The sequence below is a fragment of the Rhinopithecus roxellana genome, chromosome 10 (assembly GCF_007565055.1).
Source record: "Rhinopithecus roxellana isolate Shanxi Qingling chromosome 10, ASM756505v1, whole genome shotgun sequence".
Taxonomy (NCBI): Eukaryota; Metazoa; Chordata; class Mammalia; order Primates; family Cercopithecidae; genus Rhinopithecus; species Rhinopithecus roxellana.
Genome location: NC_044558.1, coordinates 138,701,490 through 138,715,537, shown reverse-complemented (window position 1 = coordinate 138,715,537; position 14,048 = coordinate 138,701,490). Strand labels below are relative to the sequence as shown.

General features: G+C 43.6%; 1 protein-coding gene across 3 annotated transcripts in view; it reads left to right on the top strand.

Annotated features, from left to right (window-relative positions):
* DENND5B (DENN domain containing 5B) overlaps nucleotides 1–14,048 on the top strand; it is a 212,201-nt gene that overhangs the window by 182,590 nt on the left and 15,563 nt on the right. For all 3 annotated transcript variants that reach the window (XM_030939428.1, XM_030939429.1, XM_030939427.1), the window contains 4 exons: nucleotides 1,763–1,884; nucleotides 8,387–8,532; nucleotides 11,599–11,717; nucleotides 13,581–13,768. In XM_030939428.1, the coding sequence (XP_030795288.1) occupies nucleotides 1,763–1,884; nucleotides 8,387–8,532; nucleotides 11,599–11,717; nucleotides 13,581–13,768 (575 nt within the window). The remainder of the gene's footprint in view (nucleotides 1–1,762; nucleotides 1,885–8,386; nucleotides 8,533–11,598; nucleotides 11,718–13,580; nucleotides 13,769–14,048) is intronic.

Genomic DNA, 14,048 nt, shown 5'->3' with positions numbered 1-14,048 from the left:
GAAACTCTGTCCCAAAAAAAAAAAGTGATTTATGCTCATAGTGGCCAAAGTACAAAGAGGAAAATGATAACCACTTACGATCTGCTGTATAAAGAACACTAAATATTTCACATTTTCTTCTGTACTTTTCTTCTATGCATGTTCTCTTATTAAGATATACTATATTTGCAATTCAATATCATCCTTTTTATTAGCTTAACAGTGTACCATAAACATTTCACCGTATCACAAGAGTTTAAACTCTGAGGTCTGAATGCTTGTGTTCAAATATTGCCTTCCCTATTTAGTGTTTGAATGACCTTGGACAAGATATTTAACTTTCCTGTATCTCTCTTTTCCCCATCTGTAAAATGACACTAGGCTGGGTCTGGTGGCTCACTCCTGTAATCCCAGCACTTTGAGAGGCCAAGGTGGGAGGATTGCTTGAGCCTAGGAGTTCAAGACCAGCCTGGGCAATATAGTGAGACCCCATCTCTACTAAAAATAAAAAATTAGCTGGGCGTGGTAGCATGCACTTGTGGTCCCAGCAACTTGGGAGGCTGAGGTGGGAGGCACACTCAAGCCCAGGAGGTCGAGGCTGCAGTGAGCTGTTACTAAGTCGGCGCTGCACTACCGTGACCTCGGTGACAGAACAAGACCTCATCTCAAAAAAATAAAAATAAAAAAGGCACTGATAGACTTATCTCATAGAGTGAGAATGAAATGTATTAATACCTATAAAACACTTGGGAAAGTGCTTAAATGTAGCTGTTTAATGAAATCTTTGCCCCATTTCATCTGTATCTTTAGGACTGAGTTCTAAAAGTGGAATTGATGAGTCAAAGGGTATGATTGGTTTAAAATAATTGTTACTGAGCTGAGATCCGGCCACTGCACTCCAGTTTGGGCGACAGAGCGAGACTCCGTCTCAAAAATAAATAAATAAATAAAAATAAAATAAAATAATTGTTACCTGAATTGCTTTCCTGAAATTTTCAGTCCCACCAACTGTGAGAATGGCATTCATTTCTTCCTTGTCAACACTGGTCATCACTTTTAAGTCTTTATTAGTTTGATAAAATAGATGCATTTTTTTCTTAATTACTCATTAGGTTAAAAGTGTTTTATTAACTGTTTATATATCCATTTTATGAATTGAAATAGATATGAATCTATTTTTTCAAGATTAAATGTGTTTGTCTAAGAGGAGCTATTTATTTTTAGTCAAGGCTTAATGAGGGCCAGGCCCAGTGGCTCATGCCTGTAATCCCAACACTTTGGGAGACTGAGGCAGGTGGATCACTTGAGTCCAAGAGTTCAAGACCAGCCTGGGCAATATAGCGAGATCCCATCTTGGAAAAAAGAAGACATAATGGGAAAGAAACAAAAGAAGAAAAAATGGCCGGGTCCAATGGCTCACACCGGTAATCCCAGCACTTTGGGAGGCAGAGGCAGATGGATCACCAGAGGTCAGGAGTTTGAGACCAGCCTGGCCAACATGTTGAAACCCCATCCCTACTGAAAATACAAAAATTAGCCTGGCATGGTGGCACATGTCTGTAATCCCAGCTACCCATGAGGCTGAGGCAGGAGAATCACCTGAACCCAGGAGGCGGAGGTTGCAGTGAGCGGAGATTGCACCATTGCACTCCAGCCTGGGCAAAAAGAGAAAAACTCTGTCTTAAAAAAAAAAAAAGACATAATGAAAAATACATGATACTACTGTCTTTTGTTTTTTTTTTCTTTCATACTACTGTCTTGTGCTTGTCTTACCCTTTCCTAGGAAGCTTTATAAGCGATACGCTTTTCTACGTTGTGAAGAAGAAAGAGAGCAGTTTCTTTACCACCTTCTTTCTCTCAATGCTGTGGACTATTTCTGCTTCACCAGTGTGTTCACCACTATCAGTAAGTCTAGAGAATTGACTGTTAAGGGTTACTGAGGTGGCTAATGGAATAAAAGCGTTTATGTTTTTTAAAGCAAGATATGCCATAGTATATGTGACATTGTGACATACCCCCAGATCTCTGTTTAGGATTAAAGGATATTCCCCAAATGCTAGGAGTGCTACAGGAAACCCTTGACTGTCAGGCTGTGGAGAATGCCTTACTGAAGAAAAGTACCTCACAAGATGATCCCTTCTGTCAGTGCCAGCCAGCATCCCATGACTGAACAAAGGGCTGTCCGGGAGCTCACCATGGAGGTTAGATAGATGAGAACTTCATTGAGACTGCGTTGAAGCTTAACATCTTGCTTAACCAATCCTGCTTTCCTTCTCACATGTTGGTCCCAGGAGCAGCATTGTGCATACTAATTTCTGACTCAGAGATTGCTTCCCAAGAAACCCAGTCTTTGATAGGAAATGTTACCTACAACAGATGTGAAAAGGAATGTTTTATTAAGTAAATATTCCAATATCTTAACACATAAGTTCAAAGTAACTATGTGATAATAATAAACTTATATAATTGACATCACTCAACTTTGGAAGGAAATGCTGATTGGAGTTTTTTTTTTTTTTTTTTTTTTGAGACAGAGTCGCACTCCGTCACCCAGGCTGGAGTTCAGTGGCACGATCTCAGCTCACCGCAGCCTTCACCTCCTGGGTTCTAGGGATTCTTGTGCCTCAGCCTCCTGAGTAGCTGGGATTACAGGCACGCCCCACCACACCTGGCTAATTTTTGTATTTTTAGTAGAGATGGGGTTTCACCATGTTGGCCAGGCTGGTCTTGAACTCCTGACCTCAAGTGACCCACCTGCCTCAGCCTCCCAAAGTGCTGGGATTACAGGCATGAGCCACCACGCTTGACCTGGAGATTTGTTGTTGTTGTTTTTGGTTTTTTTGAGATGGTGTCTGGCTCTGTCACCCAGGCTGGAGTGCAACCTCCGCCTCCTGGGTTCAAGCGATTCTCCTGCCTTAGCCTCCCAAATCACAAACCTATATGTAGGTGTGTGTCACCATGCCCGGCTAATTTTTGTGTTTTTAGTGAAGACAGGGTTTCACCATGTTGGCCAGGCTGGTCTCAAACTTCCGACATCAGGTGATCCACCTGCCTCAGCCTCCCAAAGTGCTAGGATTATAGGCGTGAACCACCGAGCCTGGCCAAGAGATGTATTTTTTATAGAAAGCTGAATGATAGCATTTATTCTTTCCTTCATTGCTAATTCTTATTTGCAGTGGGTCCTCTTCCTTTGGAGAACTTTTACTTGTATCAATTAGGAATTGCATTTAGCTGCAAGTATCAGAAACTTGAAAACCAGTAGTTTACAGCTTAATGATTTCACTTACATAATAAAGGTCTCAAAGTAGGCAGTGGGCAGTGCTGTCACGGACCCAGGCTCATTGTCTTTTTCCCCTTAGACATGCTCTGTATGTGCTAGTTACCTCATGGTTTCAACATGGCTGTTCTCAGTATACCTTCCAACAGGAAGGAGAGAGTGCCAAGGAGGGGCAGGATCTGTGCTAGAAAGACATAATTTTCCAAAAAATCTCAATAAATATCACTAACATTTCACTGACCAGAATTATGTAGGTTTTGGCTTTCCAGTCGCTGGTAATGGCAGACAAAGGAAAAGGGAATTGGAATGGGGATTAGGCCAGCCTGTAATGCCTGTCAAGGCATTGATTAGGTTACTGCAGGTATAAGAAACTAAAACGTTATATACAGTTTTAAAATCGAAGAGACCAGGCACAGTGGCTCACACCTGTAATCCCAGCACTTTGGGAGGCCAAGGCAGTGGATAACGTGAGATCAGGAATTCGAGACTGACCTGGTCAACATGGTGAAACCTCATCTCTACCAAAAAATATAAAAATTAGCCGGACGTGGTGGCACATGCTTGTAGTCCCAGCTACTCGGGTGGCTGATGTGGGAGAATCACTTGAACCCGAGAGGCAGAGGTTGCAGTGAGCCAAGATCACGCCTGGGTAACAGGGTGAGACTCTGTCTCTAAATAAATAAGAAGAAATAGCAGTAGAGGAGTCCTAAGATCCTCCTTATATCTGTAGATGTCTCTTCATCTGAGTAATTCTTTCAATTTGAGGAATTCTTCATGAAAGAAATTTTTAAATTTAATCATGTTGCTTTTTCATACTTAAACTATGAAATCACCGTTGTGCATCTGTGGGCCTTTTGCAGCCACAGAACTGCTGACCCTAAACATGCCTTTTTTCTGCAGATTTTCTTATCCTATCAATGCAAGAAATGAGAGAAGCCTCTGGCACCTAAAATAAAGTCTTACACTAACCTCTTCTGCTTTCAGTTTCAAGACCCATTTGATGCTGATGATTACTAAACCATGAAAGTATGGCCTTGCCGGGCGCGGTGGCTCAAGCCTGTAATCCCAGCACTTTGGGAGGCTGAGATGGGCGGATCACGAGGTCAGGAGATCGAGACCATCCTGGCTAACATGGTGAAACCCCGTCTCTACTAAAAATACAAAAAACTAGCCGGGCGAGGTGGCGGGCGCCTGTAGTCCCAGCTACTTGGGAGGACTGAGGCAGGAGAATGGCATGAACCCGGGAGGCGGAGCTTGCAGTGAGCCGAGATTGCGCCACTGCACTCCAGTCTGGGCGACAGAGCGAGACTCCGCCTCAAAAAAAAAAAAAAAAGAAAGAAAGTATGGCCTTTTCTCTGACATTTTCCTATCCTAAAGCCAAAATAAAAGGACACAAAGGGAGACGATTCACCTAACATAAAGTATTTTATGTAAAATTAGGGAAATGAGCCATTTATTTCATTTGTTTTCCTCATCTAAGAGTGCACTGAGCCATGAGCTCATACTGTGAGGCTGTATCTAGGCATCTTCTTCAGTAAATGTTTTTCATCCTACGTGTAGATCTTTCAAGGAGGGCTTCTAACACCCCCTCTTATGATCAAATGGGCAGAAATCCCAAGGATAACAACAAAAAATATTGATTCTACCCTACTTGAAACAAACAGGCTGGGCATGGTGGCTCACACCTGTAATCCTAGCACTTTGGGAGGCCGAGGCGGCGGATCACCCGAGGTCAGGAGGTCGAGACCAGCCTGGCCAACATGGGGAAACCTTGTCTCTACTAAAAGTACAAAAATTAGCTGGGCGTTTTGGGCGCACGCCTGTAATCCCAGCTACTCCAGAGACTGAGGTAGGAGAATCGCTTGAACCCGGGAGGCAGAGGTTGCAGTAAGCTGAAATCGCCCCACTGCACTCATGCCTGGGCATGACAGCAAGACTCCCTCTCAAAAAATAAATAAATAGTGACCGGGTGCGGTGGCTCACACCTGTAATCCCAGCACTTTGGGAGGCATTGGTCAGTAGATCACGTGGTCAGGAGTTCAAGACCAGCCTGGCCAAGATTATGAAACCCCGCCTCTACTAAAAGTACAAAAATTAGGCACGGTGGCAGGTCCCTGTATTCCCATCTTCTTTGGAGACTGAGGCAGGAGAATTGCTTGAACCCGGGTGGCAGAGGTTGCAGTGAGCCGAGATTGCACCACTGCACTCCAGCCTGGGAGACAGAGTGAAACTCTGTCTCAAAAATAAATACATGTACACATACATACATACATAATGGCAGGTGGCTCATGCCTGTAATCTTAACACTTTGGGAGGCCAAGGTGGGCAGATCTCTTGAGCTTAGGAGTTTGAGACCAGCCTGGGCAACATGACAAAACCCTGTCTCTACTAAAACTACAAAAAAATAGCTGGGCGTAGTGGTGCACACCTCTGGTCCCAGCTACTTGGGAGGCTGAGGTGGGAGGATCACTTGAGCCTAGGAGATGGAGATTGCAGTAAGCTGAGATCGTGCCACTATACTCTACCCTGGGTGACAGAGCGAGACCCTGTCTCAAAAACAATTTCAAAATTTCAAAACAGGCCAGGTGCAGTGGCTCATGCCTGGAGTCCCAGCGCTTTGAGAGGCCAAGGCAAGAGGATCACTTGAGTCCCGTTCAAGACCAGCTTGGGCAAAATAATGAGACCCTGTCTCAACAAAAGAACAATTAAAAAGTTAGCTAGGGGCCGGCTATGTCAAAACCCCTTCTCTACTAAAAATACAAAAATTAGCTGGGCAAGGTGGCAGACGCCTGTAATCCCAGCTACTTGGGAGGCTGAGGCTGGAGAATCCAGGAGGCAGAGGTTGCAGTGAGCCAAGAACATGCCACTACACTCCAGCCTGGGCGACAAGAGCGAAACTCTATCTCTAAATAAATAAAGTTAGCCAGGTGTGGTAGCATGCACCTATAGTCCCAGCTACTGGGGAGGCTGAGGTGGATGTGCCCCAGAGGTCAGTGCTGCAGTAAACGCTGATTGGGCTGCTGCACTTCAGACCGGATGACAGAGCTAGATCCTGTCTCCAGAAAACCAACAAACAAAAAACCAGAAATGTATGGCTGTGATGGACAAAAATGCTTATGTGCTTAAGCCATGTCCCCCCTTTTTGTTTTGAGACAGGGTCTCACTCTGTTGCCCAGACTGGAGTGCAGTGGTGGGATCAGAGTTCACTGCATCCTTGACCTCCCTGGCTCAAGGGATCGCCCCTCCTCATCCTCCTGAGTAGCTGGGACTACAAGTGTGTACCACCAGGCCTGGCTAATTATTTTTTTTTATTTTTTATAGAGACAAGGTCTCACTTTGTTGCCCAGGCTGATCTTGAACTCCTGAGCACAAGTGATCTGCCCACCTCAGCCTCCCAAGTTGCTAGGTAGGATAACAGACATGAGCTCCCCGTCCCCATTTCTTTTTTTTTTTTTTTTTTTTGAGACGGAGTTTCACTCCTGTTGCCTAGGCTGGAGTGCAATGGCGTGATCTCGGCTCACTGCAACCTCTGCCTCCTGGGTTCAAGCGATTCTCCTGCCTCAGCCTCCTAAGTAGTTGGGATTACAGGTGTGTGCCACTACACCTGGCTAATTTTTGTATTTTTAGTAGAGACGGGGTTTCACCATGTTGGTCAGGCTGGTCTCGAACTCCTGACCTTGTGATCTACCCACCTCGGCCTCCCAAAGTGCTGGGATTACAGGCGTGAGCCACCACACCCAGCCATTTTCTTTTTTCTTTTTCTTTTTTTTTTTTTTTTTTTTTGAGACAGAGTCTCACTCTGTTGCCCAGGCTGGAGTGCAGTGGTGCAGTCTCGGCTCACCACAACCTCTGCCTCCCAGGTTCAAGCGATTCTCCTGCCTCAGCCTCCCAAGTAGCTGGGATTACAGGTGCACACCACGACACCCAGCTAATTTTTTTTTCGTATTTTTAGTAGAGATGGGGTTTCACCATGATGGCCAGGCTAGTCTCAAACTCCTGACATCAAGTGATTCACCTGCCTTTACCATCCAAAGTGCTGTGATTACAGTCCTGAGCCACCATGCCCGGCCCTGTCCCTATTTTTTAAAAAGAGAAGGGAGGGATGAGCGCAGTGGCTCACGCCTCTAATCCCAGCACTTTGGGAGGCCGAGGCAGGTGGATCACCTGAAGTTAGGAATTGGAGACCATCCTGGCCACCATGGTGAAACCCCATCTCTCTGCTAACAGTACAAAAATTAGCTGGGTGTGGTGGCAGGCGCCTGTAATCCCAGCTAACTCAGGAGGCTGAGTCAGGAGAATCACTTGAACCTGGGAGGCAGAGGTTGCAGTGAGCCGAGATCGCACCATTGCACTCCAGCCTGGGCAACAAGAGCGAGACTGTCTCAAAAAAAAAAAACAAAAAGGGAGGACATGCGTAACATCTGACCTCTTGTGCTTCCACATTTGAGCAAAGGAGAGTAATAGGGCAGTGACATCTAGTGGTGTGTCTGTGGAAGAGCCTCCCCGGGCTTCTCTTGCACCTGAATCACCTTAATAGCTTTCCAAGTTGTGGTTTATAGACTTCACGGTATGTCCAGAGTGGAGGTGCCATTGTTTATTATTTGTGGTTTTTGCATATTGTTCTGTAAACTTGGGACGGGAAAGTTCTGAAATGCAGCGGTTTAAAGCATTGCCCAAGAAACAGTACTGTCCAAGAAGTTATCCACCCCTCTTTTTATATAAAACCATATCAGTAATCATGTTCATTTCTACTCAATTTTGGTACAGAATTAATTTTTAAGAAAATTTAAGCAATGAAAAACGTAATATACACAGTCAATGTGCGTATCTTTAGGTATTCTGGTACTAATGCTTGAGATTGTTCATACACTTAATGGTGATATATGCATCATACATACATGATGATATACATGCTGTGAAAACCACTGCTGCAAGTATTGAAACTTCTGGTTTGCAAACTAGATCTCATCTTTCTAGACTGAAAGGTGTTGATATCAACTTTTCATGTAAGTACATCTTGATAGATCATAAAAAGCAAATTATCAATGAAAACCAATAGAGTTCTTAATATATTGTTACAAGGAGAATTTTATTCCCACTTTTTTATTAGTTTCTGCATTTTTCTTTCAGTGATTCCATATAGGTCAGTGATCATCCCAATCAAAAAGCTGAGCAATGCAATAATCACATCAAACCCTTGGATCTGTGTATCAGGAGAGCTAGGAGACACAGGAGTAATGCAGATTCCCAAAAACCTCCTTGAAATGACCTTTGAGGTAGGTTCAGCTAACACCTTTCCTAGCAGAATGTATCACGTGTAGTTTTACAGATGGATTCTGTCTGGCTTTTTCATTTTTCCTTGAATCAAACAAAACAGAGGAACATTCAAAGCGTGCAGGATCATTTTTGTGATTATATGTCAAAAGTTGTCTTAAGCAGCTTATACTAATTTGTTTTTGTTTTCCATTTTCATTGTTAAGCTCTATTTTTCACTTGTGGTGTGCTTTGCGGCTTTCCAGGTCTTCTCCCATTATTTTCAGGGCCTAGCACAGATCCTAGCAAGCAGGAAATATTCAAATAAATGTTTTCCCCACAGTGGTTCTCTTCCCTACTGTAAAATGCTTTCTGCCCCAACCTGGTCATCCTGTGGCAAAAGGACAGGAGAGCTGATATTCACGCTTATGGATTTTATTTTATTTTATTTTATTTTTTATTTATTTTTATTTTTTTGAGACAGAGTCTTGCTCTTTCACCCAGGCTGCAGTGCAGTGGTGTGATCTCCACTCATTGCGACCCCCACCTCTTGGGTTCAAGCGTCTGCTTACAGATTTTAGACCACATGGTGACATTTATAGAGTGATGCTATAAAAATGCCTTTTGGCCAGGCGCAGTGAGTCATGCCTATAATCTCAACACTTTGGGAGACCAAGGCAAGCAGATTGATTGAGCCCAGGAGTTTGAGACAACCAGCCTGGGCAACATAGTGAGACCCCATCTCTACAGAAAATACAAAAATTAGCTGGGCATAGTGGCATGCACCTGTAGTCCGGGTACTTGCAAGGCTGAGGTCACTTGAGCCCAGGAGACAGAGGTTATAGTGAGCCAAGATTGTGTCGCTGCGCTCCTGCCTGGATGACAGAGTGAGACTGTCTCAAAAAACAAAACAGACAACCTTTTAATATTGTAGTCAATTTTCAGGTCTTACTTGGTGAGATAGTTCCGTGTGGTTAAGCCTGTACACAGGTTGATCTTGGTGGAGGAAGAGGACAAATAACTGTTGTGTTTGAGGAAGGAAATGGTACTAACTGAATGTCCCATTCTCATGTTCCTTGGGGTCTCGAAATAGCAGTTTCCACTTAGAGTCATGATACCACCCCCCTGCCCCAGGAGCCCAGTTTGGCCTTATCCATGCAGTAGACTCAAAGCCACCTGTATATAAAATATTAAAACCCTTGGCTTTTCTTCATCTACCAATAATGGAACTACGTTAAAAACCCCATCATTGCCATTTCTAAGCTGTCTCTCTCATGTCTACCTACTTCTTTCCATCTCTGCTGTACAACTAATTCAAGATGCCATCGTCCCTAAGCTAGAATATGGTGATACCTTCTCACAGAGCTACAAAGAATAAAGTGCTTTAAGAACTCATAGCTCTGGCCGGGCGCAGTGACTCACGCTGGTAATCCCAGCACTTTGGGAAGCCAAGGAGGGCAGATCACCTGAGGTCGGGAGTTCAAGGCCAGCCTGACCAACATGGAGAAACCCCATCTCTACTAAAAACACAAAAATTAGCCGGGCATGGTGGCACATGCTTGCAATCCCAGCTACTCAGGAGGCTGAGGCAGGAGAATCGCTTGAACCCGGGAGGCGAAGGTTGCGGTGAGCTGAGATTGCACCATTGCACTCCAGCCTGGGCAATGAGAGTGAAACTCCGTCTCAAAAAAAAAAAGAAAAAAACTCGTAGCTCTAATGGATACAAAAAAATAGAGTGAATAAGACCTAGTATTCACTAGCACAACAGGGTGACTATAGTCAAAAATAATTTAACTGTACATTTTAAAATAACTAAAAGAGTATAATTGGATTGTCACACAAATGATAAATGTTTGAGGTGACAGATACCCCATTTACCCTGATACAGTTATTAGGCATTGCATGCATATATCAAAATATCTCAATTAATCCATAAATATACACATCTACTAGGTACCCATAAAAATTAAAAATTAAAATTAACCAAAAAAAGAACTTACAATTCTGATGTTCTCATCCAGCACATAGTTGGGGTCAGTGATCTTTTCATTATCAGATTTTAGAAGTCAGAATTTAATTAGTATTCATTTTTACTATTCCTATTATGATTGCTTTATTTTGTACTTGTCCACAAAGGGCCAGTGAAGATAACTTACTGATAGCTATGCCTTTTAAAAAATAGCTTCAAAGACTTCTAGTATATGAGGTCTGAGGTCAGTTCTGCCTGAGTATCTTACTGGAACAGAAAAATGTCAACATCTCATGTACCCTATAAATATATATACCTACTGTGTACCCAAAAAAAAAAATATTTTTTTAAAGAAAGAATATCGGCTGGGTGCGGTGGCTCAAGCCTGTAATCCCAGCACTCTGGGAGTCCGAGACGGGCGGATCACGAGGTCAGGAGATCGAGACCATCCTGGCTAACACGGTGAAACCCTGTCTCTACTAAAAAATACAAAAAAAAACTAGCCAGGTGAGGTGGCGGGCACCTGTAGTCCCAGCTACTCGGGAGGCTGAGGCAGGAGAATGGCGTAAACCCGGGAGGTGGAGCTTGCAGTGAGCTGAGATCTGGCCACTGCACTCCAGCCTGGGCAACAGAGCGAGACTGTCTTAAAAAAAAAAAAAAAAAAAAAGAATATCAGTGTCAGTGATTTTTAAAATCTATAATTGTTTGTTTTCTTGACCTCTCTGTAACTAAATCTAAATAGCATCTTTTTCCTGTTTTTTGAAATTCTTCTCATCCTTCAAGGCACAAGTCACCGTGTCAATGTTGTTTGTGGGTTCCCCAAGTAGAAGTAACTGTTCCTTCCCCAGCGTTCTTCTAGCACTTTTTATATATCTAACCTAGCACTGTGTGCAGTCCCCCTCATTTGGTAGTTAATGTCCATATGTCTCCTATCTCATTATGTGGGAGCTCCCTGAGAGCAAGGAATACATGTGAATATATTTCTCTAGTGCATAGCTGAATACATTATTCAGGGTTTGTCTATGCAGTTGTTAAATTAGACGGAACCAAAGTACCTGTAAAGTTGAGATGTAACAGGATGGGATTGAGTACTAAATAACCTAAGGTCCTGTCCCTACAGTGCCAGAACTTGGGGAAGCTGACCACTGTTCAGATTGGTCACGATAACTCAGGACTGTTAGCCAAATGGCTAGTGGATTGTGTCATGGTCAGAAATGAAATCACAGGACATACATACAGGTAAGTAAATGGCCTTGGGAACTCAGAATTCTTTGTTTTAAGACTCTTCAGATAAGAAAAGGTTTAAGAATTGTAGGCTGGGCACAGTGGCTCATGCCTGTAATCCCAGCACTTTGAGAGGCCAAGACGGGTGGATCACATGAGGTCAGGAGTTTGAGACCAGCCTGATGAACATGGTGAAACCCCATCTTTACTAAATAAAAAAATTAGCGGGGCATGGTGGCGTACGCCTGTAATCCCAGCTACTTGGGAGGTTGAGGCAGGAGAATCACTTGAACCCAGGAGGCGGAGATTGCAGTGAACCGAGATTGCGTCATTGCACTCCAGCCTGGGCAACAAGGTGAAACTCCATCTCAAAAAAAAAAAAGAATTGTTTGAGTTCTTCTACTGCCTTCTGAATTTTAGGGTTTTTTTTTTTCCAGGGGAGGGGAACAATTTTTTTTTTTGTTTATGTCATACAAAATAGCCCCCCAAAAAACTTTTTTTTCTTTTTCTTTTCTTTTTCTTTTCTTTTTTTTTCTTTTTCTTTTTTTTCTTTTTTTTTTTTTTTGAGACAGAGTTTAACTCTTGTTGCCCAGGCTGGAGGGCAGTGGCACTATCTTGGCTTACTGCAACCTCTGCCTCCCAGGTTCAAGCAATTCTCGTGCTTCAGCCTCCCAAGTAGCTGGGATTACAGGTACCCGCCACCATACCCGGTTAATTTCTGTATTTTTAGTAGAGATAGAGTTTCACTGTATTGGCCAGGCTGGTCTCAAACTCCTAACCTCAAGTGATCCACCTGCCTTGGCCTCCCAAAGTGCTGGGATTACAGGCATGAGCCACCATGCCCAGCCTCAAAAAACTTTAAAACAACAGATGTAGGGCCGGGCGCGGTGGACTCAAGCCTGTAATCCCAGCACTTTGGGAGGCCGAGGCGGGCAGATCACGAGGTCAGGAGATCGAGACCATCCTGGCTAACACGGTGAAACTCCGTCTCTACTAAAAATACAAAAAAAAAAAAAAAAATTAGCCGGGCGAGGTGGCGGGCGCCTGTCGTCCCAGCTACTGGGAGGCTGAGGCTGAGGCAGGAGAATGGCGTGAACCCGGGAGGCAGAGCTTGCAGTGAGCCGAGATCGCACCACTGCACTCCAGCCTGGGTGACAAAGCGAGACTCCGTCTCAAAAAAAAAAAAAAAAAAAAAAAACAGATGTTTGCTGCTATTAGTCCACAAGTGTTGGGAAGATTAATATAACTCTCAGAAAAAAAGAAAATCAAAAAGAGCCTAAAATAATTTCAGTAGGAGGAAAAGATCTCTTGGATTCCACTAGTCACAGTCAACACTACTCTGTGGAAACATTGTCCTCTTTTCTTCTGTGCCTTACCTCCCAAATTAATTTCTAGTTTGAAAATATTCTGACCAGGTGCAATGGCTCACACCTGTGTAATCCTCCCCACACTTTGGGAAACTGAGATGGGAGGATCACTTGAGGCCAGGAGTTCAAGACCAGCCTAGGCAATGTAATGAGACCTTCTCTCTACAAAAAACACAAAAATTAGCCAGGTGTGTTGGTGCACACCTGTAGTCCCAGCTACTCAGGGGGCTGAATGAGAACCCTGTCTCAAAAAAAAGTAAATAAAAAACTCCCATCCTGGCTAACACGGTGAAACCCCGTCTCTACTAAAAAACACAAAAACTAGCCGGGCGAGGTGGCAGGCGCCTGTAGTCCCAGCTACTCAGGAGGCTGAGGTAGGAGAATGGCCTAAACCTGGGAGGAGGAGCTTGCATTGAGCTGAGATCCAGCCACTGCACTCCAGCCTGGGCGACAGAGTGAGACTCCGTCTCCAAAAAAAAAAAAAGAAAAAACTTGGTTTCTGTCCTACCAGATTCCCATGTGGACGGTGGCTGGGGAAAGGCATTGATGATGGGAGCCTGGAGAGAATTCTTATTGGAGAATTGATGACATCAGCATCAGATGATGATCTAGTAAAGCAGTGTCGGACTCCACCCCAGCAGAAGTCACCCACCACGGCTAGGAGATTGAGCATCACTTCACTGACAGGAAAAAACAACAGTAAGTATATTTAAATTTTTCCTATGTGCTCATATGATGTAGGTGTCATGTGACCATTTGATAGAAAACAGTTGTGTTAATGAATGTAGTGAGGAGATTTTAAAAAGAAGAAAGTTGAGGAAAATTCATATTCAAAAGCTGGAAGAGTTTAGAGTTAAAATCTATTTTTTTAAAAAACCTGCATGCTCTGTATTTATTAAGCTGTGGAAATATAAGTAAATATTTTACCTGAAACTTTTATTTTTTGAGACAAGGTTTCACTCTGTCACCCAGGCTAGAA